At 49.4% G+C, this 27,903-nt stretch overlaps 1 protein-coding gene across 1 annotated transcript in view; it reads right to left on the bottom strand.

Moving 5' to 3' along the window:
• Positions 1–27,903, bottom strand: part of PLPP4 (phospholipid phosphatase 4) — a 918,420-nt gene that overhangs the window by 47,866 nt on the left and 842,651 nt on the right. The window contains exon 6 of the mRNA XM_086920298.1: positions 11,932–12,102. Within this exon, the coding sequence (XP_086776424.1) occupies positions 11,932–12,102 (171 nt within the window). The remainder of the gene's footprint in view (positions 1–11,931; positions 12,103–27,903) is intronic.

The raw sequence follows: 27,903 nt of genomic DNA, 5'->3' as shown, positions 1-27,903 counted from the left end.
AAGGTGCCAGGTCTAACAGTGGGACATGCGGCATTTGAGCCCGGAGTGTGGCCAGTTGGCCTGGGGCCAGTTTCAGAGTGTTGTCCCCCTGATTGGGGTGAACTGTGTTTATGCTGGCGAGGCCTATTGCCCCATATGATTTATTTATAATATTGTTGTATAATGCATTTGTACCTTGGATGATACCTAATGCTTGCGTTGCTGGCTGAAGGCATAAGGAGTTTTTACCTGATCTAAGGTAGTGACGCCTAATGAGACGCATTTTGTTTTTATGCCATGATGTCTCCATAATGCATCTATGCCTAAAGCTTAGGGTTTTTTTTCCCCCTAAGGCTACAGCGTTGGTGTTCTGTATACTGTGCCTAACCTGATGTTTCCATTCCAGGCCTACTGCAACGGTGATTTATGCCTGAAGTTCTGCATAATGGGCTTATGCCTAATCTAATCTGATTTATGCGCATGATTTCTGTCAAATGTGTTTTCATGCCTAACGTCAGGTTATGATGTGCAGAGGCTAGGTCTGCGCTATTGTGTTCATGTTAATGCTTTTAGGCTAATGCTCACATGATTTATGCCTACTGTGCCTAATGCTAAAGTTATGCCTCCATGTTCATATGCTTTATGTCTATGAGGTATAATGAGTTTATATGCCCATGGGGTTGCTCATACTTTGATTTATGCTGTTGGTGTTCTGCCTACTCTGATTTCTGCCTCAGGCTAATGTGACAATACCCCTCTTCTCACATGTTACTATATCCTGTGATCCATGCTAACAAGGTTTAGACCCACAGGTCCATGTCTAATGATAATGTTTTTCTGCTTATTGCTGATGGACCTTACATTTACCGATTTTACCTTGTGATGGTTCTGGCAGTGGCCCGATTGGCCCTGCCTTGTAAATAGTCCCATGTGAATTATTACCTGGTGACGGCTGGCACAGGTTATCTGCACCTGTGATTCCCTTCTGATGTGTTTATTTTACAATACACATACTATTTGTCACCTAACCTGGTGTGGAGTCTCTTTTTGTAGTGTGCCTTGTGTGTCGCCTGTGTGTGCTGCGTGGATGCGTTACACAATGCCTCCGAGTTTGGCCCGCCCACTCTGCACCACGCTACCAGTGTCTAACAATTACTCAGTGATAAAGTACCCTCTGTAGTACAGAGACAGTTAGATATTCAGCAATCAGATAGTACAATGTACTTATCTGTAACAAGGTAGTCCTCTGTTAATGGTGTCTGTATCCTTAAATGTCCAAAATAAGATTCTTCTTATCCATACATACTGCATGCAGAAATGAACAAAAGAAAGGTAAAAAAAACAAACCAAGACTCAGAGCATCTCAACAGCTCTTAAACACCATGGGAATATTTCTTACGGTTTCAAAAACTCCAGAAAGCGTGCCTGCGCACTTTTTGTATTACGTTTTGCACTCCAGCGCTAAGATGAGTGATCAGAAAGCGCGACTGTGCGCTTTCAGGGAAAAAATGAAGCTCTTCCTTTTCAACCTCTAGGATGTGCTGCCGTGCGCCTCCTGTATCTGATTTCGCGGTCCAAACGCGTAAGGGTTTTTTTAAGTTGAAGCGCGTCTGTGCGCTTTCCTGAATCAAAGGTCGAGCCCCAGCACGAAGGCAGTGCGCTTTCGGGGAGTGGGTCTGTTTGCCAATACCAGGACGTGGCAAGATTAATTATCGCGCTTCTGTGAAGACTGGGAGCAGGTCCTCGCAGCTACGGCTTTAAACCTCCCTTCTCAGGGTGACACAAAACAAAAGGAAAGCACTGAAAGGCCGTTCCGAATACAGGATAAACTGGAAGTTCCGACTTCAGGTGACAAGAACCGGTAGCAATGCGGGAGGAGCTTATGTAGAACAGGAAGACAGAAGAAGAAATAGGACTACTGCCTCCCTCTGCATTCTGGGAGATGTAGTTCACTGCATTAATTTCCCATTCTTACCTTCATGTACCTACTGCAAACTGCTTCCAGTAAGGCCATGTTTAAATGTGACAACAGCTCACAGCAAAGGGGCAGTACTCCTCCTCGCAGCTCTTCAGCTCTTTTCCTTGGCAAAGGTTCCTCTTGAGTCCAAAAATGATCTAAATCCCTGGGATTTTACATCTAATACTTATTCCCAAAAATGTCTTTGTTCTCTTTGTGCAAGGGTTTCTAAGCCCATTCCAAACCTGTTCTGTCCTCATTGGTGCAGTATGACCACAGGGGAGGAAGACAGCATTGTGCAAAGGAAACAAGCCCTATTCAGGTGCAAGGAAATCTCCTACCACTACTCTAAATCTCTAAATGCAGCCAAGGCCCATTCAGCTCAGCTCAGCTCTGAGCCATCCAGGAAGGACCAGGCACACCTCAACCCTGCAGTGGCCGTCTACAGCGAATATACATCCCCAGCCCCTGTCACTCCAAAACCAGACAGTCAATGCACAAACAGGCAGTGGCACACAGATTAGTTACACAAGAAAATGCCTACTTTCTAAAAGTGGCATTTTCAAACACACAATTTAAAAACCATCTTTACTAAAAAGATGCGTTATTAAAATCTGAGTTCAGAGAGCCTAAACGTTATTTCTCAAGCTTGTCCCAAGGTGAAGTTATACTTATAGGTTGATACAAAGCATTTCCCATTCTATCTTATGGGGCAAGATAGCCTTTTATTAGTGAAACACTAAATCAGCAGTATTTCACTATGAGGACATGTCTCACACACACCAGCACATGCCCTACCTTTCACAGACACTGCACCCTGCCCACAGGGGTACCTTGGGCCTACTTTAGGGGTAACTCACATGTAGGAAAGCCCACTTGTATGTGTGACATAAGCATGTAATGCCACACAATGTGGCATTACGTGCACATACATACCTTCTGTGGCCCACTGACCATGTGACTTAATTGCAGACTGCAGTCAAGTCACTACAGCTGGAGTGATCCCTTGGCTACACCCAATGCATCATTCCTATGCCTGGGTTTAGCAGGCGTAGGGATTGTAACGCAATGGCAGCGCAGCAGCCAGATGTTCCAAGAACTAAGAAAATCATAAATACCACTGCGTTCGTTTTACGGGGGTGTTTCTGATGGAGCGCGTACCTTGCATTAGTTAAAAATTAACGTGACGCAGCCGATTACGACGCATGAAAAACCAACGTAACCTGATTAAAAGTGACGCATCTGCATCCTTGTAATATGGAGCAAATGAGGCACTGTCATTTTGTTAAAAAAAGTGACACAACGGCAGCGCAAGGAGGTGCAAGGGGCTTGAAAATTAGTCCCTGGATTTTTTCTAGGCATTTAAAAATCCAGCTTCCCCATTGGTATTCCTCACTTATCTTTGAAAGCTGATTCTTTTCCATCAGGAATGATCTTTGATTACTTTCAGAGATCCTAGGAAATGTTCCTTGCTGGAAAAATAAATGCTGACCAGTAGAGATGATGGACATAAAATTGGAGCCCCACTCACTGTAATTCTGCATTTGCTGCCTGTTGGTCGACTCACCTTGTGCCCTCCATCACTAGCACAAATCTAACCATGAACATTCAGCAGAGGTGGGCAGAAGCAACAACTAAGTGAGGTCAGGAAACATCTACTGAAAACGATGGCACAAGGTCTGGGGTCTGACTCTTGGTTCCTCGCCAAGGCTTACCGACTAGAAATCATCGGGGCGTCCACTAGGTAGAGAGAAAAACATTTCTAAACTGGAGCAGAAGAGTTCAGTGGTAAGTATTATATTAATTATACACGGCCACTGACTACAATGGGCTCTCCTAAAAGGAGGGAGATGGGGTTACCTGCAACCAAATGCCAAGTCGGCAACAGAAAGCGGTCCTCACCAACGCCTTTTTTTCTCTGGGTGGCCGTAGGCGAGCAGCCGAGGCTTAACTCAAGGCCAATGAGGTGTTCGGGGTAACATGGTGCAATGAATTAGGAATGCCATGGATCCAGCCTCCAGCACCTACTTTGGACGCCGTTGCAATAATAAAACAGCTACCTAAGTAGGCAGCAGAGTGACACGTAGTTTTCCAAAAGCGCTTGAACTGTTCTCCCTTGTGGAAGAGGCCACTCAGTCGCTCACAACACGTCTCGTTGCATCTCCAGGAAATCAAAGACCCTACGCACGTCCCACCAGGCAGGAGTGCGTGGGCGCGACAGAGTGACACGCACACGCTGTGAGTAGGCCGAAAGTGCGCCCTCCAGGTCAGCCTTGTCACTGGCTGTGCCCGCGTCGCCTGATGAGCGCCTCGGAGCCCCGGAGCATATCCCGGGCCTTGCTAATTGATTCTGCCGAGGCCGTGTCAGTCTCCGCCGAGGGCTCATGCCGCTCGCCTCGAGCACGTGGCCGTCTGCAGCCGGTGCTTGGCGGGAGGCCAAGGCGCGCGCGGCGAGGGCGGGAAGCCCGCGAGGCTCCGTCTGGGGGCGCGGCGGGCTGCCTGCACTGACACCGCTGGTGAGATGAATATGCATCGGCACGGCCCTGCGGCGGGCTGTAAATCCACCCTGTGCGCCGAAAACAATGATGACAAATGGGGCTAGAAATCCGACTCTGTGCCGTAGGGCATTTCTGCTACCGGGAGCAGCCCGTGCGAGCGAAGAGGCAGCGACACAAACAGCCTGTTTTTTTTCTTCATTTTAAATTAAAGTGCCAATTCCAGTGGAGAAAATAAAATCACGATTTAGAAAGGTTGTACGGCTCGATTTCACAGACTTAACTGCAGTGAGTATCAAGCGCGGATGCATATGGCCCTTTCCAGAAAATTAAAAGAGGGAAATTACTTCTTTCCTTCACAGTTTCTGTCACTTTCCCGCTCGCTGTTACTCATCATAGGCACATACGCTGTCTGTTTACCTTCTTAGCTCATTCGTCTCCTGACAGTCACGCACGGACTCGGCCTTTCTTTTTCTCTTTACTGCATCCTCCGCCCCCTCACTCAAACTATCTTACTTCCCCCGCTAGTCTGTTTTCTTATCTAGCTTCCCACACACCGACACGCGCGCTCAGTCACACGGATCGGAGACACCACATGTATTGTGCGTGGGTGGGGGATAGAAGGGGACACGGACAACCTGGGGCAAGCACAACCGGGGTCTGGTTTGGCTCTAAGGGCCAAAGCAGGACCCGAGTCACGAAAAGATGTATCTCAAGCAACAGATTTCATGAAAAAATATGATAGCGCCTTGAAAATGAACACAATTTCTTTTTCAACACTTCCCAGTGTTTCAATTAGGCACATTTGATTATACCACTAAATTGAGTGCCCTTTTTGATCAAATGAAACATTCAAGAATACCCCATGCTTTGACGAAATGGCCACAAATGACCTCAAATGTGTCCGTTTGTCATTATCTCTATGTATGTAGTTTATATTGCTATACAATGTGAAGCCTGATCATTTTGTATTAACCATATACAAGTGAGGGTTTTCTAGAGCTCTAATCCTGTACTTCAATGTGCTCTCCAGCTGTATGGCTAAGGAAACTGATACATAGTAAAGTAAAGCGATCGACCGTGGACCACACAATTTGGTTAAGTGTGGAAGCCAGGATTACAGTCCAGGATTGAGTATAATACTGTTCAGAAACTTTAGTATTACAACCTCCTTGTGTTCAGTTATTCAATTATTATCGTTCAATTTCTGTTAGTATATGGAGCTCAACAATGACAGTTATCATACTGAAATAAAACTGTCCCCACACACACACACATATATATACATGTGCTTGATCATAAGATTTAAAGGTGTAATTTTCTCTTTGCACTATTTCCACAAACATTGAAGATCAAACACAGTTACAGAACCCGTCTGTCAGAAATTATGCCGTAGGACGTAGGAGCAAACTCTTTGGGTACTTGAAAAACGCTATTTTTTTGCTAATTATTTAAATGAGTTCATTGAGATGTTGAACCTTTCCTAGAATCGGATTTTGTCAAGTCAGCAGAGTCAGAAGTACATTACCATAAAGTAGCATCTCCTGAATTACCTTCCTCTGCTGGCTGGACGGAAGTCCTCATCCTGGGATCCTCACCCTCCGCCTGGGACGACTCCTGGTGGCCCCCCGCCCTGGGCAGCGCACCCAAACCAACAGACCACGCACGCAATCTGGGCTTCATCCTGGACTCCTCCCTCTCCATGACCAAACAAGTCAACGCCGTCTCCTCGTCGTGCTTCAACATCCTGCGCATGCTACGTAAGATCTTCCGGTGGATCCCCACCGAGACCAGGAAGACGGTTACCCAGGCCCTCGTCACCAGCCGACTGGACTACGGCAACTCCCTCTACGCCGGAACCGCCACCAAACTCCAGAAGAGACTCCAGCGGATTCAGAACGCCTCAGCACGACTCATCCTGGACATCCCCCGTCGCAGCCACATCTCCGGACACCTGAGAGACCTGCACTGGCTCCCGGTCAACAAGAGAATCACCTTCCGTCTCCTCACCCACACACACAAAGCCCTACACAACCAAGGCCCAGGATACCTCAACAGCCGCCTCAACTTCTACGCTCCCACACGCCAACTTCGATCGACCGGCCACGCCCTCGCCGCCGTCCCCCGTATCCGAAGAGCCACCACAGGAGGAAGGCCCTTCTCCTACCTGGCCGCCAAGACTTGGAACTCCCTCCCAACCCACCTTCGCCTGACCCAGGACCACCTTGCCTTCAGGAAGCAGCTCAAGACCTGTCTGTTCGAGCAGTAGCGGACCCCCCCTCCCCTAGCGCCTTGAGACCCTCCGGGTGAGTAGTGCGCTATATAAATGCTTTGATTGATTGATTGATTGATTGCTGGCAAACAGACACATTTTTAGAAGAGCTCAACACCTCAATGACCGCATTAAATAATTAACAAAACAAAGTGATGACAGAGCCTCTAAGAGTTTGCTACTCAGGTTACGGTGCTTCAAGGAGACTTAGGTGAGGTGCAGCGTAGCTTCGAAAAAAGTCAGTGCGCCGTTGTTTAAAGTCAGTTTCCACCTAAAAATCTGGGGATGGGGATATTGCCCCCGACGTTTTTCCACTCCAAAATCTGGAGGAATATATACCCTCTGTCCCCCACTTATGCTGGCTCACAATTACAGATGCACAAGTGCTCCTTCCCCAAGTCATGCCTCCCTTTTCCCATTAACTCCTAGTGTTGGACGGACTGGTCTGTAGAGGAACCAGACAGTGCCCGATGGACTGGTCTGACAGATCAGTGTGTGGACCTTTTTTTAGCAGTTTGTGTGCCTGTTTTATGGCTTTATGTTTTTTTTAATGTTTTAATGTTTTTAAGGTTGATTTCTCTAATATTAATACAAACTTTGCCTGTAGCAAATACAAATGCATGCAGACTCTCACACATTCAAAAACACCCATACAGCATATCTTTCAAGTTCACAACCGGGCAACTTTGCAAAAATGGGTCATCTTTTTAGCTAAGGGGTCTGCTATTAAGGTACATTTTTGATTTGGTGCCCAGGCCTATTTTTTTCCCCATCTGACCCTGTTTAACCCAACGCATACTAGACATGTAATCGTAATTTCAATTGTAATTGTAACTGTTTTATTATAGCACTTACTAAGCATGGTGACACATTGAAGCCCTTTTCACCAAGTAGCACACTACTCCGGAACTCAAGGTGGATTACTGGTGAATTGGTAGAGGGAAATATAAGCTGTTATTGGAAGTGCTGAACATGTGAGTCTGTTAGTTGGATGAATATAATACAGGATGGGTGGAGGAGGGATGAGTTTGGAAAGGGTTAGTTAGGAGTTCCTAGTAGTAATAGAGGTTTGGGATGAGTCAGTGAGTCACGATGCAAAAGGACTGTTAGCTGCTCCTCTGTCCTACATTCTCCTTTCCGCCCTCGTGACTGTCTTCGATGCCCACTCATCACCCCAAGATCCAATCTCCTCTCCAAGTCAAACGGATAAGTTATTCTTTAGCATCTGCCAATCAGCGCGTGGTTTGTCGAGCAGCATTTTAGAGGGTATGGCTGGTTATCAAGGGCGTGCACACCTGGGTGCTCCCAGGTGATGCCCAGGTGTGACCTACAATCGGAAAACACACTGTCGCGAGACAACGAACCCTCAGAGGCCACAAGCTGAGGGTGCTGCCGGCAGACCACTGTGAGCAGTCCTCACAGCCCTAGACTGGAAGAATAGAAACATTCATCGTGAAAACCCATAATGCAGGCAGCCCCTGAAGGTGGGTTCTCGCTCCTTAAATCAATGCATAGGCCAAGGCTTTGTCTATGCAAAATCCGTACTGAGGACCCCACTACATACCTTCAATAACTGCAAAGAGAAGCCATTGTGATTTGCTAGCAAGGGCTCTGACATACTTCACTACTTTATTAAGAAGCACCTCATGAAATGAGACAGACACTGTGAGCTAAAGATGGACATCTGTTTCGCCCTGTGTGAAGTTCGACAGGAATGCGCATTCAAAGACTCGGGAGGCTAAAAACACCATGGGGCACATTTACGCTAAAGGGGCAAAGCGTGTCGTTAAGCCAAGAAGGCTAATGACACGCTTTGTCACTTTAGAAATGCAGGGCTGCACATATTTACTAGAATATGGTGCAGCCCTGTATTTTCCCCTGCACTGGTGCTAACTTTAGCTGCCTTGCGCCAATGCAAGCACCCTTGCACCATAGTGCAAGGGTGCCTGTGTTGAGGGGAAGATTGTTTATGTGCAGGAAGGTACCCCTTACTCCACATAAACAATCTATAAATGCCGGTTTGTAACTTCTCTGTGTGCTACTTAATGCAGCACACATGGAAGTTGCAAAACTGCCCTTTGTTAAAATGATTTTTTATGTGCAGGAAGGGGGACCTTCCTGCACATAAACAATCATAGGCAATTTGCTGTTTCTATGTGTACTGCACAAGGCAGCACACATGGAAACAGAAAAAACGAGGAGAAATGAAGCATTTATCCTCGTTTTGCCTGTTTAAGATCAGGTTGTACCTGGTTTTCGTTTTGGCCCTGCCTCCTATTTACGCTGCACTTGTAGATAGGATGCAGCGTCAAAATCAATGGGTTTTGCAGTGGAATGCCCACTGCAACTCCCATTACACTCCCCTTTCTCGCTAAGTACAGCATGAAAGGGTGCCTTATTTACAAGGCAGCGTTAAGCCACATTAAGTGGCTTAATGCTGCTTTGTAAATAAGGCGAAGCCCCTATCACCATCACAACGTCACTGAAAGGGGCTTGTAAATATACCCCCATGAGTGTTTGAGTTAAAAATAGGCAAGCCCTCCCATAAGGCCATGACAGGGCATGCAGGCTGGTGGCTGCATTTCTAAGTAGGAGAGAGTCAGGCCCTGCGATAGGTGCTTATGCACAGTGGGAGAGCGAGGAGGCAGATTTTGAGGGACATTTAAAATCTCCACTTTTTAAACCCAGTGGAGGGGAGGGAGAGATGCATGAACACAGTGGAGACAAGAGAAGACACATGTGGAAGGTATAACATTTCAGGCATCCACAAACAGTGGCAGAGGGAGATGGAGGCATGGGGTAGACATGTAAACACCTCATAGTGTGGAGGAGCATGATGGGAGATATGAGAGAGGCATGTGATTACCAGACAGATAAATACAGTGGAGGAAGAGGTGTATAAGCACAGCCGGGGATAGAGGAAGCACATGTAGATTAAAGATCTCAGTACGAGATAGATATTGGCATATCTCAGACATGAGCAAAGCGAGGAGTACGACGGGAGATAAGAGAGACACATTTACATGTCACAGGCATATACACAGCGAAGAAAGGAGAGATAGCAGAGAAAAACTTGAATATCTTAGCAAAATAGGAACAGTGTAGGAAGAGAGAGGCGCTATGGGGAGAGTTTCTTTCTTTTTCATAACAACAATTTATTGGTTTTATTGAGACACAAAGCAAAACACACAACGCCGATCCACCAGGGGATCGCTCATACAATCGAGGACAGCTCTCACCCTCAACGTGCCCCGTCCCCCGGAAGACACCTAGACCTAATGCTCAAAGCATAGTATTACCAACATGTCCCCCAAATCTTCAAGTGTTCCTTGAGGTTTCCTATGGTCTCCTCCAATTTTGTGGAACAGACCATACCTGCCCTCCATTCCTTCAGTGTCGGGGCAGCTGGCGATTTCCAGTGTCTGGCCATGTCCCTCTTCGCCAGTAGTGTGCCTTGCCCCACTAACATATGGTCTTCTCTAGGGCACCCCAGGTCTCCACCAGCCCAAGCAATGAGATCTTGGCAGAAGCTGCTGTGTTCTTGTTCAGCACCTCCGCAAACGTCAGGCCCAGGTCTTTGTGGATAACGGGGCATTCAAAGACCATGTGATAGAAATCCCACAGATGCCTCCCACATCTACTGCAGGAGGATTGGGGAAGCTCTGTGTTCTCTACAGGCACTTGGGTGTGTAGTGGGTACAATGGAGAAATTTCAACTGGTTAAGGCATAACTGGGTAGAGACGGCCAGGGTACAGGTGCCATACATGCCTCCCACCACTCCCCTTCCTCCAGCAAGCCCCGCCACCCCTCCCAACGATCCCTCAGTGGTGACAGTATTAAAGGAGAATTATGGACCAGGGCCTAATAAACCGGTAAGACGCCCCCGGGCAGCATGCCCTTAAGGAGCCTGACCTCCAAGGGGTTGTAATGGGGGGGCAGGCCAGCACCGCTCAATATCCTAAGTTTGCGCAGTTATGTTGGAGGCAGCAGAAGATTTGTGATTTGAGTAGGGAAAACAGTAATTGGAGGTCCTAGAAGGACTTCATGGGGTCACCCTCCCAAATGTCCCCCAGCTGAGAGATGCCAATAGCATTCCATCCCCTGAACCTCTCCAATCGCGCCTCCTGGTCCAGACTATTGCCAGTTCACAGTGGAGTTCCTAGGGTAACCCGTCTGTCCCACCCTGACATTCACAGGGCTGCCCTCCAAGTCAGGAAGACCAATTTGGTGATCTGCCTGAGCAAGCGGGCAATGGTTGCGCCTTAGAGCATACCCATAGGATTATCAAGGCTGATCAGTGAACCTCTAGTCTAAGTGCTGGGTCTCTCCACCCTTCGTTCATCCAATCGTCCACTACAACAGTAAGTGCTGCCTAATAACAGATGCGGATGTCATCCATCGCTAAACCACCTTCGTATGTAGAGGAAACATTAGTCAAAGGAGGTTTATTGGCCAGAGGAATCTCCGTGCTTCTGCGGTCATGACAGCAAACCATTGATTTGACACAGGGAAGGTGACATTTTGGGTGATGTACAAGAGGCACAGGAGGACCATCATTTTGTACAGAGCTACTGTGCCAAGCAGATTAAATGGCAGTTTGGTCCATCTGTCGAGGTCAGCCTGGAAGGCCCGGATAAGGGAGCTAAGGTTGAGACTCCAGGCTGGTCCAGCTCCCACGTCATATACATTTCACAAGTAGCAAAACTTAGATGCAGGATTGACAGGATCGGGATCCAGGCCTCAGCAGATCTCTACCCCTTAGGAGGGATTAGGAAGTACTTGGATATAAAATAGTCCATAATGTATTGATGTGCAAGCACTCCTTACGAGAAGGCGTAATGCACAGCACAGCCACGTGCACGTGGAGAGAGAAAAATTATCCTCAGGCACACCCAAAGACCATTCTGTATATTTTGAAGAATTGGTAAGAATAGGTCGGATAGACAGATGCACTGTCAGGCCAGGCCTAAAACAGTGGATGGGACAGAAGGGAGATATGAGACATTCAAAACCTCAGAGATACATGCATATCAGAAAAAGGAGGGGGTATGACAAAAAAGTGTAATTATCAGATACATTCAAGCATAGTGGAGGAGGGAGAGATAAAAGAGAGACGATTCTGAGTTATACAAGCTCAGCGGAGGAGGGGAAGGGGATATGTGTGCCTGTGTGTACTCTTCTTGCACCTCCAAGAACATCCCAAGTAGTGCCGCAGACCCCTCCTCACCTTGCCAGTGGTGCTTGTAGTCGCACATGCGCGAGAGCGCCACCATCATGGCGCAGTAGAGTGGCAGAATGGCTGCGCAGAGCCGCCAGCTCTTGCCCAGGCCCGCCTCAGTGAAGCAGTGCAGCTTTCCCGCCAGGTAGAAGGAAGTGAAGCCGAGGCCAGAGAAGGCAACTGCAAAATAAAACGGAGACAACACTAGATTAGAGAATGAAACACAGGGCAAACCTACTCAACCAACACCATAACAAGTGGCAATCAACACAATGCTGCTACATTGGAAAATGCACTAGTATGGCCATGTTAAATGCTCTACCAAAGGCCCAAAAAAGCAGTACCAATACAAATGGAGTCTTTTAGTTGTTGCAGCAGACTGCAAAATGCGCAGTCTGCATGGATCTACTGGCTCCTGCTTGCCATCAATACCCATTTATCAGTCATACCTCCTTAACGGTGACTTACAAATACTCTGTTGTGCTCGAATTGGTGGCTAGAGTACATTGGGCAAGTGTGAGGAGACTTCTGCCAAAGAAATACGTTTGTGAGTGTGCTTTCACCATTTGCACCTCCAGAGCACCTCTGTCCGATAATTTGTCTCTTGTAAACAGGATTTGTCAGGTACAAGGCCCTCACCAGCTAGAACCGCTCCCCCTCTCAAATAGACCCTCCTAGAAGGAGGATCCCCAGCTGGACTGTCAATACCAAGGTGTACAAGATCAAACGAGTTGTAGACAAGTCATCTGAAACTGCGCACCTAGGTTTTCCCGCCCATAATAGACGCACCTTCTCTAATCTGTAAAGGAAGGAGCCGCCTGTCCGCCAGCGCCTGCGGACTCGAGTCACCCTGGACCCACTGAGAGTCCAAAGGGCCACTGCTCAGTTCTAAGGAACTCGAGCCCAACACCTCTGCCCAGCCTAACTGGGAAGTTTATCCTCGTCCTCTTCCTCTGTGCCTATCACTAATTCTCTTCTACACAAAGCAGATCAGACTCTGGTTTGTGATGGAAATCACCCCCCCATTAGATAAGTTACCCCGCACAACAGAAGGCGCTGCAAGGCAACACCGCTGGCCAATAATGTGCTATGTCATATCAACTGACTCCAACCATGACAATTGCTAACTCATCACCTTCCTACTTGTTTAGTGGTACATAACTTGCTCATCCGAACCCACCGTCGCTCTATGGACCGTGCTCTGTTGCCTCCAGGGGCTAGGTTAGTGTTTCACTAATACCCCAAATAAATAATGAAAGCAAAGGAAAGAGAGACAGAGTAAGCATTTTTCTTTTGGACAAATTCGGGAAGGCCTCGGTAGCTTTGGTTGGTAAATGTAGCCCTAGTACGTTTCCTCAGCCGCCTGACAGACTGACCGACAGACAGAATGGGTTTCTTGTTATCCGCTCTGGTGAACCTGAAGGGCGTAAAGTCTGGTGCAAGGTGTTTAATACCTTTTTATCCACACACGATAGTCTGCAAATGCCCCTCCATCTGCCTGTAAACGAGACTGCAAGTGCAGCAGAGGGCTCCTGACTTGGTAGAGTAGCAGTAGGCAAGCAGGGCAGGAGGTGAGTAGAGCAGCAGAAGTCAGGCGGACAGGAGGTGGGTAGAGCTTGAGTAGGTAAGCGGAGCAGGAGGTGAGTAGAGCAGCAGTAGGTAAGCGGAGCAGGAGGTGAGTAGAGCAGCAGTAGGTAAGCGGAGCAGGAGGTGAGTAGAGCAGCAGTAGGTAAGCGGAGCAGGAGGTGAGTAGAGCAGCAGAAGTCAGGCGGGGCAGGAGGTGTGTAGAGTAGCAGAAGACAAGTGGGGCAGGAGGTGAGTAGAGCCTCAGTAGGCAAGAGGGGCAGGAGGTGAGTAGAGTAGCAGAAGACAAGTGGGGCAGGAGGTGAGTAGAGCCTCAGTAGGCAAGAGGGGCAGGAGGTGAGTAGAGTAGCAGAAGACAAGTGGGGCAGGAGGTGGGTAGAGCGGCAGAAGGCAACCGGGCAGGAGATGGGTAGAGCAGCAGAAAGCAAGCGGGGCAGGAGGTGGGTAGATCAGCAGAAGTCAGGCAAGCAGGAGGTAAGTAGAGTAGCAGAAGGCAAGCGGGGCAGGAGGTGGGTAGAGCAGCAGAAGACAAGTGGGGCAGGAGGTGAGTAGAGTAGTAGAAGACAAGTGGGGCAAGAGGTGGGCAGAGCAGCAGAAGGCAAGCGGGGCAGGAGGTGGGTAGAGCAGCAGAAGACAAGTGGGGCAGGAGGTGGGTAGAGCAGCAGAAGGCAAGCGGGGCAGGAGGTGGGTAGAGCAGCAGAAGTCAGGCAGGGCAGGAGGCGAGTAGAGCAGCAGAAGGCAATCGGGGCAGGAGGTGAGTAGAGCAGCAGAAGACAAGTGGGGCAGGAGGTGGGTAGAGCATCAGAAGGCAAACGGTGCAGGAGGTGGGTAGAGCAACAGAAGTCAGGCGGGGCTGGAGATGGGTAGAGCAGCAGAAGGCAATCCGGGCAGGAGGTGGGTAGAGTAGCAGAAGGGAAGCAGACAGGAGGTGGGTAGAGCAGCGGAAAGCAAGTGGGGCAGGAGGTGGGAAGAGCAGCAGAAGGCAAGCGGACAGGAGGTAGGTAGAGCAGCAAAAGGCCAGCGGGCAGGAGGTGGGTAGAGCAGCAGAAGACAACTGGGGCAGGAGGAGGGTAGAGCAGCAGAAGGCAAGCAGGGCAGGAGGTGGGTAGAGCAGCAGAAGTCAGCCGGGGCAGGAGGTGAGTAGCGATACAAAAGGGGATGATGGACGGAGCGTTTGAGCAAATCAAACACTCACCCCCAGTCAACTGATCTGGGTTTAATCCATCACCATTCTTTAGCTCTCTCAGCCACCCCAGTTCAGACATGGCCATATGCAAATTAGTCTGACCCTGTGCCTCATGGGAACAGTCCAGCCCGAACTGCCAAGCCATGTCTTTCCTGGACCGGAAACAAGCATCCTGGGACCGGTTTCAAATTCATAATCTTCATCAGCCAGGCTATCTTGAATCCAGTGGCCAAGTGAGCAAGGGACTCACGTCTGAGCATACCCTGCCAATTTAGGGCGCACAAAGCGTTACAAAATGGGATGATGGACGGAGCGTTTGAGCAAATCAAACACTCACCCCCAGTCAACTGATCTGGGTTTAATCCATCAACATTTTTTAGCTCACTCAGCCACCCAGTTCAGTCATGGCCATGTGCAAATCAGTCTGACCCTGTGCCTCATGGAAACAGTCCAGCCCAAACTGCCAAGCCATGTCTTCCTTGGACTGGAAACAAGCATCCTGGGACCGGTTTCGGATTCATAATCCTCACCAGCCCGGCTATCTTGAATCCAGTGGGCAAGTGAGCAAGAGACTAACATCTGAGCATACCCTGCCAATTTAGGGCGAACAAAGCGATACAAAAGGGGATGATGGACGGAGCGTTTGAGCAAATCAAACACTCACCCCCAGTCAACTGATCTGGGTTTAATCTATCACCATTCTTTAGCTCACTCAGCCACCCCAGTTCAGACATGGCCATATGCAAATCAGTCTGACCCTGTGCCTCATGGGAACAGTCCAGCCCGAACTGCCACTGGAGGTGGGTAGAGCAGCAGAAGACAAACGGGCAGGAGGTAGGTAGAGCAGCAGAAGGCAAGCAGGCAGGAGGTGGGTAGAGCAGCAAAGCAAGCGGGGCAGGAGGTGGGTAGAGCAGCAGAAGGCAAGTAGGCAGGAGGAGGGTAGACCAGCAGAAAGCAAGTGGGGCAAGAGGTGGGTAGAGCAGCAGAAGGCAAGCGGGCAGGAGGTGGGTAGAGCAGCAGAAAGCAAGCGGGGCAGGAGGTGGGTAGAGCAGCAGAAGGCAAGCGGGCAGGTGGTGGGTAGAGCAGCAGAAGGTATGCTGGGCAGGAGGTGGGTAGAGCAGCAGAAAGCAAGCGGGGCAGGAGGTGGGTAGAGCAACAGAAGGCAAGCTTGCAGGAGGTGGTTAGAGCAGCAGAAGGCAAGCGGGCAGGAGGTGGGTAGATCAGCAGAAGTCAGGAAGGGCAGGAGGTGAGTAGAGCAGCAGAAGGCAAGCGGGGCAGGAGGTTGGTAGAGCAGCAGAAGACATGTGGGGCAGGAGGTGGGTAGAGCAGCAGAAGGCAAGCGGGGCAGGAGATGGGTAGAGCAGCAGAAGGCAAGCGGGCAGGAGGTGGGTAGAGCAGCAGAAAGCAAGCGGGGCAGGAGGTGGGTAGAGCAGCAGAAGGCAAGCGGGCAGGTGGTGGGTAGAGCAGCAGAAGGCATGCTGGGCAGGAGGTGGGTAGAGCAGCAGATAGCAAGGGGGGCAGGAGGTGGGTAGAGCAACAGAAGGCAAGCGGGCAGGAGGTGGGTAGAGCAGCAGAAGGCACGCGGGTAGGAGGTGGGTAGATCAGCAGAAGTCAGGCAGGGCAGGAGGTGAGTAGAGCAGCAGAAGGCAAGCGGGGCAGGAGGTGGGTAGAGCAGAAGAAGACATGTGGGGCAGGAGGTGGGTAGAGCAGCAGAAGGCAAGCTGTGCAGGAGATGGGTAGAGCAGCAGAAGGCAATCGAGGCAGGAGGTGAGTAGAGCAGCAGAAGACAAGTGGGGCAGGAGGTAGGTAGAGCAGCAGAAGGCAAGCAGGCAGGAGGTGGGTAGAGCAGCAAAGCAAGCGGGGCAGGAGGTGGGTAGAGCAGCAGAAGGCAAGTAGGCAGGAGGAGGGTAGACCAGCAGAAAGCAAGTGGGGCAAGAGGTGGGTAGAGCAGCAGAAGGCAAGCGGGCAGGAGGTGGGTAGAGCAGCAGAAAGCAAGCGGGGCAGGAGGTGGGTAGAGCAGCAGAAGGCAAGCGGGCAGGTGGTGGGTAGAGCAGCAGAAGGTATGCTGGGCAGGAGGTGGGTAGAGCAGCAGAAAGCAAGCGGGGCAGGAGGTGGGTAGAGCAACAGAAGGCAAGCTTGCAGGAGGTGGTTAGAGCAGCAGAAGGCAAGCGGGCAGGAGGTGGGTAGATCAGCAGAAGTCAGGAAGGGCAGGAGGTGAGTAGAGCAGCAGAAGGCAAGCGGGGCAGGAGGTTGGTAGAGCAGCAGAAGACATGTGGGGCAGGAGGTGGGTAGAGCAGCAGAAGGCAAGCGGGGCAGGAGATGGGTAGAGCAGCAGAAGGCAAGCGGGCAGGAGGTGGGTAGAGCAGCAGAAAGCAAGCGGGGCAGGAGGTGGGTAGAGCAGCAGAAGGCAAGCGGGCAGGTGGTGGGTAGAGCAGCAGAAGGCATGCTGGGCAGGAGGTGGGTAGAGCAGCAGATAGCAAGGGGGGCAGGAGGTGGGTAGAGCAACAGAAGGCAAGCGGGCAGGAGGTGGGTAGAGCAGCAGAAGGCACGCGGGTAGGAGGTGGGTAGATCAGCAGAAGTCAGGCAGGGCAGGAGGTGAGTAGAGCAGCAGAAGGCAAGCGGGGCAGGAGGTGGGTAGAGCAGAAGAAGACATGTGGGGCAGGAGGTGGGTAGAGCAGCAGAAGGCAAGCTGTGCAGGAGATGGGTAGAGCAGCAGAAGGCAATCGAGGCAGGAGGTGAGTAGAGCAGCAGAAGACAAGTGGGGCAGGAGGTGGGTAGAGCAGCAGAAGGAAAACGGGGCAGGAGGTGGGTACAGCAGCAGAAGTCAGGCGGGGCTGGAAGTGAGTAGAGCAGCAGAAGGCAAGCAGGGCAGGAGGTGGGTAGAGCAGCAGAATGCAATCAGGGGAGGAGGTGGGTAGAGCAGTAGAAGGGAAGCGGACAGGAGGTGGGTAGAGCAGCAGGAGGCAAGCGGGCAGGAGGTGGGTAGAGCAGCAGAAAGCAAGAGGGCAGGAGGTGGGTAGAGCAGCAGAAGGCAAGCGGACAGTAGGTAGGTAGAGCAGCACAAGGCAAGCGGGTAGGAGGTGGGTAGAGCAGCAGAAAGCAAGCGGGGCAGGAGGTGGGTAAATCAGCAGAAGACAAGCGGGCAGGAGGTATTTAGAGCAGCAGAAGGCAAGCGGGCAGGAGGTGGGTAGAGCAGTGGAAGGCAAGAGGGCAGGAGGTGGGTAGAGCAGCAGAAGGCAAGTGGGCAGGAGGTGAGTAGAGCAGCAGAAGGCAAGCGGGGCAGGAGGTGGGTAGAGCAGCAGAAAGCAAGCGGGGCAGGAGGTGGGTAGAGCAGCAGAAGGCAAGCGGGCAGGAGGTGGGTAGAGCAGCAGAAGGCAAGCGGGGCAGGAGGTGGGTAGAGCAGCAGAAGGGAAGCGGGCAAGAGGTGGGTAGAGCAGCAGGGATCCATAACTATGCAGCAGTGTCTGTACAGCAACAATTGACTGGTAGGGCGAGGGCCTGGAGTGTGAAGAGCTCCCGCCCCCGGGGGGATTCGGGCAGGTGGCAGTGAGTGGGTGACGGAGGCCGCGTGACTGGCCTGTAGTGAAGAGGCGGAGAGGGCACAGGGTTTAAGTGTAGGGGTACAGGGAAGGCTCAGTCTTTGCTTCCTACCTCCTCCCCGCTGGGTGCCTTTGAGGGTTAGAAGGCCATGGTGGCTGGGAGGGGGGCAGGAGGCCGAGATGTCAGATGTACTTTTAGAGAAGTAGGTGGCAGAGCGGTGTGCTGCAGGTGAAGTTTTGGGGGAAGGGCAGATAGACAGTTGGCTGTGCTTTGTCTGGTGGTGTTAGAGTGTCCGTCTGTTGGAGGTTACCATGTGAGGCCCTCTGGGTGCTGAGCGGGTGTGGAGGATGGATCTCTAGGTCCCCAGAGAGGCGTGGGGAACAGGCAGGGAGACCAAAGCGATGAACATGCCTACTGGGGCGGAAGCTGCTGCTCTGGCTTCTTTGCTGCTGCACTCTATGGTCAAGGAGCATTAGTGCTGTGGGGAAGGACAGAGAGGAAGGACTCATGATCCTTTGCTAGTGGAGCAACGAGGGAGGGCCACCGGCCATCGAGAGCCAGTCAGGAGGGGAGAAGAACATGGGTGGACGAGGTAGCGGGTCAGGGGGAAGAGAATGGGGTACAATAAGAGACACGTGAGGGGAAAGGGCTTGATAAGGTGGACAGAACTAGTGTGTGGGAAAGGCAGGAGGATAATGGGGTATTGGGGTGAGCATGGAAAAGGGGTTCCAGGTCTGAGAGGGTGTAGGGAATGGGGAGATGTTAGATAGGCGGCTGTAGGGGAAGAAGGAAAGGAGCTGGCTGAGAGGACTCTGCTAGTCATGGGGGCCCTGAGGGTACAGGCCTCCCTGGCGTGCGCCACGTGGTAGGCCAGAGGCAAGTGGCACCAGTGAAGAGGATTGCTGGTGCGATGCAGAGGCCAGGAGAGCCTGGAATGGCCCGGGACAGCCCTCTAACAGGAGGCCTGGTCCAAGGACAAGTGGCTGGGGGACAATGCAGATGTAGTGGAAGGGTTGGAATATGCTGCTGGGCTATGGCGAGAATGAAGGGATTAAATGAGAAGAGATGAAGGAAAGGGAGACTGGGGCTAAGGTGTTTGGATCAGGAAGATTATCAAACATGATGACGACACATTAACACTGCCTTACTCTGGGAGAACATGACCGATGCTCCCTATTAGCATCTGAGTGTAGTAGTTTCCAGCTGAGTGACAGCTGGGCTTCGGGTCAGCTTCCTTGGTGTAGGAACTAGTGAGGCTCGCTTGTGCCCACCCTTCGCTCTGTGACTGATTTCCATTTCTTGACCACGAGAAACCATGGAGAACGCAACGACGTTCTTTAGAAAAAGGTGTGATCTAGAAGTGATTCGGTTTTGTTTTTGCCAGTGTTACTTTTGTTAAGAAGAGGAGACTTCTTAAGAAGCATGTTGAGTGCGACTGTGGCACATATGTATATTCGTGACACAAGACTATGTTGTCATTGGGGTTTTAGTATAAGTGTAAGATCTTTCTAAGGGTATGCCTCCCCATTTTGTCCTGAATTTACTCACACATAGCAATGTAATTGGCATTATTTTTTCAGAAATTTCCAAAGCAAAGGATCTTTTAAATTACCTTCAGCATTACCCACACTTCTTGAACCTGGTATGTGATTTCCCTAGTGGGTTCAGGTAACTGTGAGCCTTTCATTTGCCTACAAAACACCGGTATGTATAGGTTTTAGAATTTCCCCAAAAAGGCTTCTCTTTCTCCTCGTATCTTTTCAGATGCAACTGTGAGGCAACATGCACTGGTCAGTCTTTTCTTGGGCCTGGAGAAATTTCCATACATAGCGTCTGCAATGAAACATGTCAGCCTACATTATTACAGGTCTTACCATGTCCTGAAATGTAACACATAGTAGAGATGCAACACACATTAAAACATATAGGCATCACCCTGATGTGTTTTAATAAATGTGAGGACACACATTACACGTCAGCTAACAAATACTCCCTAACCCCTCAGAATTTTCTGTAATTTAAAAATGTTTGTCAGTAAGAGCTACATTTACTCAGGAGTCATTTACTCGGTGCAGTGGGCCTAACATCAGTCATGGCACTGGTATAGCATTCTAGTTTGCCAGCGCCAATAATGAGAAATCCAGGACACTGTGGCCGCCTGCATCTGTGGTCCCTATGTGGTTCCCGTGTAGGCATGGGCGGAAAATCCGTTCCGCTCGCGGATTTTGCGGATTTTCGGGAAATCCGCAATCCGCGAGATTTGCGAATTTCCTGCAAAATCCGCAAATCCGCGAGCAGCGGATTTTGCTCGCACTGCTCGCACTGTTCGCGTGAGTTCGCGCCCCGCGAATAAGTGCGAAATTGCAGAAATACGATCTAAGCAAAACTGAAAGTAACTACTTACCAGGTTCAAAAGTTCAGGCACATCATTAGTAGCCATTTACTGTAGTGCTTCCTGAGGGGCCCCTCCAGAGTTCAGTTGCCAGTTGAAACTATTATGTGACCCTGCTCTGAACCTCAGAATAGTTACACATATGCCACAAAGGTCATGAATTACAGCTAAGGGAGACAAGCAGGAGCCAGGCTGGAAGTTAAAATCCATTAATCAGCCCCTAATTCATTATTGTCAGTTGGGGCAGGGCAGGTGTTGTAACTAATTTTGCAACAATGAAAGCACTTAGCAAGTGCAAAAGATCACTAATCAGGGCGCACTAAGGAAGCAGGTGCCAGCTAAAAAAATATTCTGTGACACATTAATCAGCCCCAAATTAATTCAGGTCACTTGAGGCAGGGAAGGTGTGCTTTGCTTTGCCGAAAATAATGTACACTGGACAACCAGAGGGTGTGGTGATGAAACAGAGGGTGGCATGGGTGGGCCAGAGGGTGGCATGAGTAGTCAGAGAGTGGCAGTGGTGACAGAGAGTGGCAGTGATGAAGAAGAGTGTCCCAAACAGGTTGGACACGTAGAAACAACAAGTTCGCAAAACTTGCGACCCGACAGGTAAGTTCGCAAATTGCGAAATTGTAAAAACCCTCGCGAACTGGCAGAAACACGGGCGAACACAAAAAAAAAAAATCCGCAAATTCGCGGGAATTCGCGGATTTTGCGGATTGCGAATCCGCAAATCCGCAAAATTCGCGAAGGCGAGATCCGCAAAATTCGCTCATGCTTATTCCCGTGAGCGGACTCTTCCTAACTAATGTAGCCGTGTGTGGGGCCTTTCTAATTACAGTTTGGGAAGGGGTGGTGTGAAAATACAGGGGCCATAAGGGGCCCCACAAAGAGTACAGAGTTCGAAGGTGAGGAAGTCACACCAAATGGTGCATTGATTGGGGAGTGGAACAAAGAAGCCTGTAAAATAAAGAAGTGGAGAAGGACAAAGTGAATGCTGAGAATATAGACGAGAAAGAAACAAAATATAAGAAAACTGATGTGAAAGAGAACTGGAAGGAGGTTGTTGATGAAACAGTAACAGGTCATAGTGAAGGGAAGGACATACAGATCTAGAGGGACATAGTTTGTAAAGGTGGCGTTTTAAAAAACTACAAAACATTGGAATAACAAAACATTTGAGGTTTTAGTTGTACTTTTATCAAGGTATAGACTCAGAACAGGTTTTGCAGGAAGGATAGAGATTAGAGTTCTGGTTAGGGAATCAAAGACTGGTAGAAAATTTGATGTCAGCTTTCGCAATAGTAGACATGGTTAGAAAAAAAGTTGTTGAAGGAAGTGGAAGAGACGAGAGTTTGATTTTTGGCCACTGGAGAAATTAATTCTGTCCGTTTTAGGGAGGGAGCAGTTACCTAAAAAAATGAAGTGAGATTTTTTAGGTCTCGGCTAGAAGCGCGCGAAGCGTGTTCTCGCCGAGAACTATAGTCGTCGGCTCAGCCGACAAAGGGAGACAAGAGCTGGCCACCCGCGCAGCATTGTCAATGGGAGAGGGAGAGACAAGAGCTGGCCATGCACGCATGGGATTTAGTCACGCGCGTGAGGCAGTCTCGCGTAGCAGCCGATGTGCACGCTCACGGCGACGGCGTCCCCGCCGCGCGCCATACTAAATGGACCACACTTTATCTGCTAAAATTAAGAAAAGTCAGATCCATCTGAAAACCATGTTTAACCAGCAAGCAGCCTGTGTTGCATTTATCGCTAACTTTACCAAGGACCGTGCATCTGTGGGAGAGAACATGACGGAGCCACTCCTGTGCAGAGCCACGCTGACGGGGATGGGGACGAAACAGGACAGACTGGAGGTCTCAGGGCCGCTGCAGAGAAATGGGGCGATAGCTCCTCTCCAGACTCCCGCCCCCTAACCTCTCCCCCATACTCTCTTCCATCGTGCACAGCACCAGGTTCCACTGGCGAGAAACTATTACTGAACCCTTCCCGTACGGGGGGTGCAAGGGCTTTCATAATCCACTTTAATGGCAGCGCGGCGCACATAGTGTTCAGAGGCCAGAGACGTGCTCCTTGGGGTCTCTCCTGCCTTTCCCTCTGAGCACAGGACACTTCGCCACTAAAAATAAAATAAACGTGCAGATCGCGTGACCGGGAGCAGTCGTCCATCGCGACGTGAGCACTGCACACACCGCCATGTGTGCTCTGATGCACGCACTGAGCCCATCCCGTCCATAATCAGTTAAATAACATCCGACCCGTGTGAACAGGAGCAGTCACCCGTTCTGTGAGCGATTTACACATTAGCATGTGTGCTCCGGTGCATGCACCAAGCACGTCTGTCCATAAGCAGTAAAATAATGCACAGCCCTTGTGCACAGCTCTATGAGTGCCTTACCGCCACCATGTCTGATCTGGTGCACGCCCTGAGCCCACCCCGCCAATGAACAGTAAACTTGCGTGCAGCCCCTATGAACGGGATGGAAACTAGGAATACCCTAACCTTTTCTTACTGCCCTTCTTCTGTACTGCCTCCTTCCCTTCTGTTTCTTTCATCAACCATATAATTCTCCCCTCACCTGTCTCTTACCCCAACATTCTGTTTTTCCTATACCCTTCTCTCCCCTTACCCTTCTCTCCCCTTACCCTTCTCTCCCATACCCTTCTTTCGCCATACCCTTCTCTCCCCATACCCTTCTGTCTCCTCCATGCCCATCAGTCACTTTCCTTGTTCAATACTGTAGGTGTCTGTTTATCCCGCCGGACACTGTTGAGGTGACACTTTTATTACCTTTAGGTGAGTTCGAGCTTCCCATATCAGCCACCCTTGCAACAAGTGTTTTTTTAAAAACGTTACCCCTTACTGTTCCGTCTCCTGATTTTTAATAATGTTTGAATACGTTACCTATACATGCAGTAGGTCCTTGCGCCACATACCTGCTGTTGTCACTTACCATCTGTTATGTGACTGTCTGCTACTTTTTGCACACTATTGGTTGGTCATTTCTATGTTTTGATGTGGAGAGAGAGATTTGTTGTTACCATGACTTAACTACCATTTGATTTAGCTGTGGTTTTTATTCTGTATTTTTCTATTATGTCATCCCTTGTTGCTGTGGGTACCTTACTTGCAGTGCTGATAAGTGGTAGGTAGGTTGCCCACCCGCCACTGTGTGTATATAGTTTATCCACTAGGTCCTGATGAATTGCCACTGAGCCTCCTGACCATTCGGCACGAAACATGTTGACCCAAAAGAGTAGGCGTAGTTACACTGAATCATTACTTCAGATAGCCGCCACTCTTTCCCCGTTTTTAATCAGGTGGAGAGCCAGTTTGAAAAAAAGTGTCTTTGGACTACCCAACCTGTTTTAATCACTTCTCACTATGTCTACAGTTCATAGGCCCCTTATCCCCACTGCACCAAATGGCAGGGAACAAAAGATCTCCACCAAAGAACCCCTCTATGGGTGCTCGTCGAGTATTGTAGTGCCAACCCGACGAGGAGCAGGCCCATATGATGAAGCATGACACCTAGCTGGCTGGGTGTGTGAGGGCCCTAGTTCTGACAAGAGGAATTCCCCTCCTTTCGACCTATCTTGGATAAGCACCCCCTCGTGTGACTTTCCGATATCTCCCCTCTTTTTGATTGTCCAGAGGAACTGCATACCTTTTTTCTAATAATAATATGTGACATCAAGTCAGCCTTTTGCCTTTTCCCAGTTCACCCACAGGATTTTTCTGTAATTGGTATGTAGTTTGGAGGACATAAATGTAGACACAGCATTCCCAATAGGTTATGTAATGTTTCATGCGTTGTTTAAAAAGTGCAGTCTTTTTGCAGTGGTTAATCTCAGCAGCAACATGATCACTAAGGATTACAAAGACAATTGCTTTTTGGCAGTGAAGATGGGAGGAGTCAAATGCAAAGAGGCATTTGAGAAGTTTAGGGAGATGCTGGAAGCATTGGTGTACCCTAGGTGTGTGAATAGACAGAAGGTACCGCTACCATGATCACTCTTTTGGTTGTTGAGTTAAGAGTTGGAAAAAAAGCAAAACTGATGAAGGAGAAATTGGAAACAATACTGGAAATGATTACATAATTGTTGAAGGTGAAGAAACATGATTAAAGTGCAAGGCAGATTTGAGCATTCTAATTTTGCATGCTGTGTGGTGCAAGCAGGTAGGACAATCTGTAGAAGGAAATATTTCACCATGCCAGGAGTGGTGTGGCATCTTCACATCACAGGTTGAACAGTGGCATTGAAAGCAGAGGTGAAGTTGTGGTCAGAATGACTGAGGAATTTCAACAGCCTGACTGTGTGGACATTGAGAGAACAGAACAGAATGACAGCTACAGATATTTTCAGAAGTGGCAAGGACAGGTGGCTTTGATTTATACCAGCAAATTCTGAGCACAGAAGTGGCCTAAGTGGCTAAGGGAAAGGAAGAGTACTGTATGTTTGCAAGGACTTCCCCTGGTGATGGCTTTTGTTCTGTAGGTGCCATTCTGGCAAACAAGATGGTTTATTTTATTGTAGAAATTGAGGCAGATTTATCACTTGTGAACAGACGGATGTCAAAGGACGGGAACTCTTGAGGATTTTGTGTTTGGGTGCACGCCGGACAGCATTGTTTCAGGTGAGGCACATCTCCAGGGTGATAATGACATTGTGGTTGCTTTGTTTCATTCTCAGTGGCAGAAATTCTGTGGGCTGGTGCCAGGAGCAGAATTGTTCGGGAATAGAAATACCATTGGAGCTCTGGGATTAAGGGATTGAAGGCGTTCCAGTTGATTGCAGAACCACTAGCCAAATCGACGATGAAGGCATACAAGAAAGCATGGCAGGAGGTTCTCAGGAGGAAAGGGAAAAGGCGTAGAAGTGAATGTACTGGAGAGGCTCTGAGGAGAAATATTGTTGTTAATTTTATAATGGATTTGATTGATAACGGTTTGTTGTCAGTTACAATTGGACATGAATTAGTGGAAGTTACATTTTAAAGTAGGTGCTTTTGGGGTTATATGCTTTTTGTGTGTGAAATGGGCTACATGATGTTAGAATGTTGAGTGATGGAAAGGGCTCTAACTGGAAAGGTGCACTACCGAAAGGGACATTACGCATGTTGGTTTTTTTTAAAGTAGGAGTTTAAGCCAATCAGACCTTCTATCGTATGAATGATTTTAGGGCGTTCAAGATTTCAAAGCATTCATGTACTAAGGGTGGTAGCGGATTACAGTGGAAAGACTTTTGATTGTGAGGTGACAAGCTAGTGGCTAAGTTGAAGAAATCTAGGACAAATCAATTTCGAGTTGGAAAGAACGTTTTTAGGGGTTTAGGCTGAGAAAGATATGTTCATGAAAGGCTTTGAAATAATTGGGGGAACTTGTGAACGGCAAATATTTTGGCACCAAATGGGCCATCCATTCATGAGTTTTTAGTTGGTATTTGTTTTTCGGAAATGATTGATGAAGTTGGGCTGCCAAGGTGGTAATATTTATTTATTTATTTTATTTGGAGTTTTATAAAGTACCTGAAAACACGAAGATGGACTCAGAGTACTATATAACAGTAGGAAGTGGGTGGTGAAGCTTCAAAGTGGAATTGACTCATTAGGTTGTGGGGCTGGTTTTATGCAGGTAACGAGTCAGGGACACGCACAGATGACAGCAGCCGGTGCGGTCTACCAAATGACTGTCTCAATAAATGTGACATTTTAACAGTTTCTGATTCTGATGAAGTCGGGTTCAGGTCTTCGATGCATAGGGAAAGAGTTCCCGAGGGACGATCCGTGTGAGTGAAGATCCCTAAAACTATACTTCCTGTATCGGTGTGGTCAGATAGACACTACGGGGCCCATTATGATGTCGGGCGGATTGCCCCAGCCAGGCTGGCGGTAGCCACCGCCGGCCTGTCAGGGGCAATCCGCCCGACATCATCACCAGAATTCCCCTGCCATATTAGGATGGCGGGGGGGACCGCGGCGAACGTAAAGATCGTCGGCCGCTTTTCCGCCCCGGTCTCCTTGCGGGCGGTTCGGAAAAGGAATAATATGGTGGTTGTGTCTAATAGACACCGCCAGACATATTATGATGGGCCAAAGGAGATGCCTTTCCGTGGCGGCATGCGGTCTTCACTCTGGGGGCCCCCTACAGGCCCCCAGAGTGAAGGTGTGTAGGAGGGTGCACATGGGGGGTACCTGTGGTACCCCCCAGAATTTGCATATAAGAAGCAGCAGGCACCGCGCGGTGCCTGCCGCTTCTTGTATGCAAATGCATACAACAAATTTTTGACATTGTGGCAGGCGGTGCAGGGAGCACCGCCCACCACAATGGTAAAACTGAGGGATGCGCCCGCCACTGTGGCGGGCGCATCCTAATTCCACCCTCGGGACCCCCACCCTTATGGCGGGCGGTCCCTAGTCCCGATAGGATGGCGGGAGGACTAAGTACGCCCGTCATCCTAATGACCCCCTAAGCTGCGATTGGCTGATCTGAGGTTTCTGGATGGGAAGTACGGGAGAAACAGCTTCAACAAGTTCTTCTGTGATCGCCCGTGCAGTGCATTGCAGATGACGCCTAAGGATGGTAAGTCAGCTTGTTTCTTCACTAGGATGTAGTGGAGGTACTGCTGTGCGGATGGGATGCGATCTTATGGATTCAGGCAAAAGATGAGATGGCAGTGTTGTTTGAGACCTGTTCAAGCTTATATGTGGATTTCTTTTCAGGGAAGTTGGCATAGAGGCCATTCGGTAGTTATTTGGGATATTACCACTGCAAGTAATAAGGTTATTTTGTGAGTGAGGTTTGAGTATATCAAGGACAACTTGGAGTAGTTTCAGATGGTGAAAAGCAGTTTTTATAATATCACTTATATGATGGACCCTCGACCCTGGTTCAGAGTAGGCCGCTCCCCTCCTCGCCCACTGCCACTCCTCTGTGCCACCGCCGCTGTTGCCCCGCTTTGTTGCCTCCTATGCCAGTGCTGTAACTTATTATTCTCTGTTTCCCCGCTTATTGCCTCCTGTACCAGTGCTGTAACTTATTATTCTCTGTTTCCCCGCTTTTTTGCTTCCTGTGTCATTGTTGTAACGCTATTACTTTCTGTTTCCCCGCCTTTTTTGCCTCCTGTGCCATTGTTGTAACGCTATTACTTACTGTTTCTCCGCTTTTTTTTGCCTCTTGTGCCATTGCTGTAACGCTATTATTTTCTGTTTCCCCCCTTTTTTGCCTCCTGTGCAATGGTTGTAATGTTATTTTTTTTTGTTCTCTCTCCC

This window comes from Lissotriton vulgaris, chromosome 5, assembly GCF_964263255.1.
Source record: "Lissotriton vulgaris chromosome 5, aLisVul1.2, whole genome shotgun sequence".
NCBI lineage: Eukaryota > Metazoa > Chordata > Amphibia > Caudata > Salamandridae > Lissotriton > Lissotriton vulgaris.
Note: the sequence above shows the minus strand (reverse complement) of the source record. Positions and strands in the feature narration are given on the sequence as shown.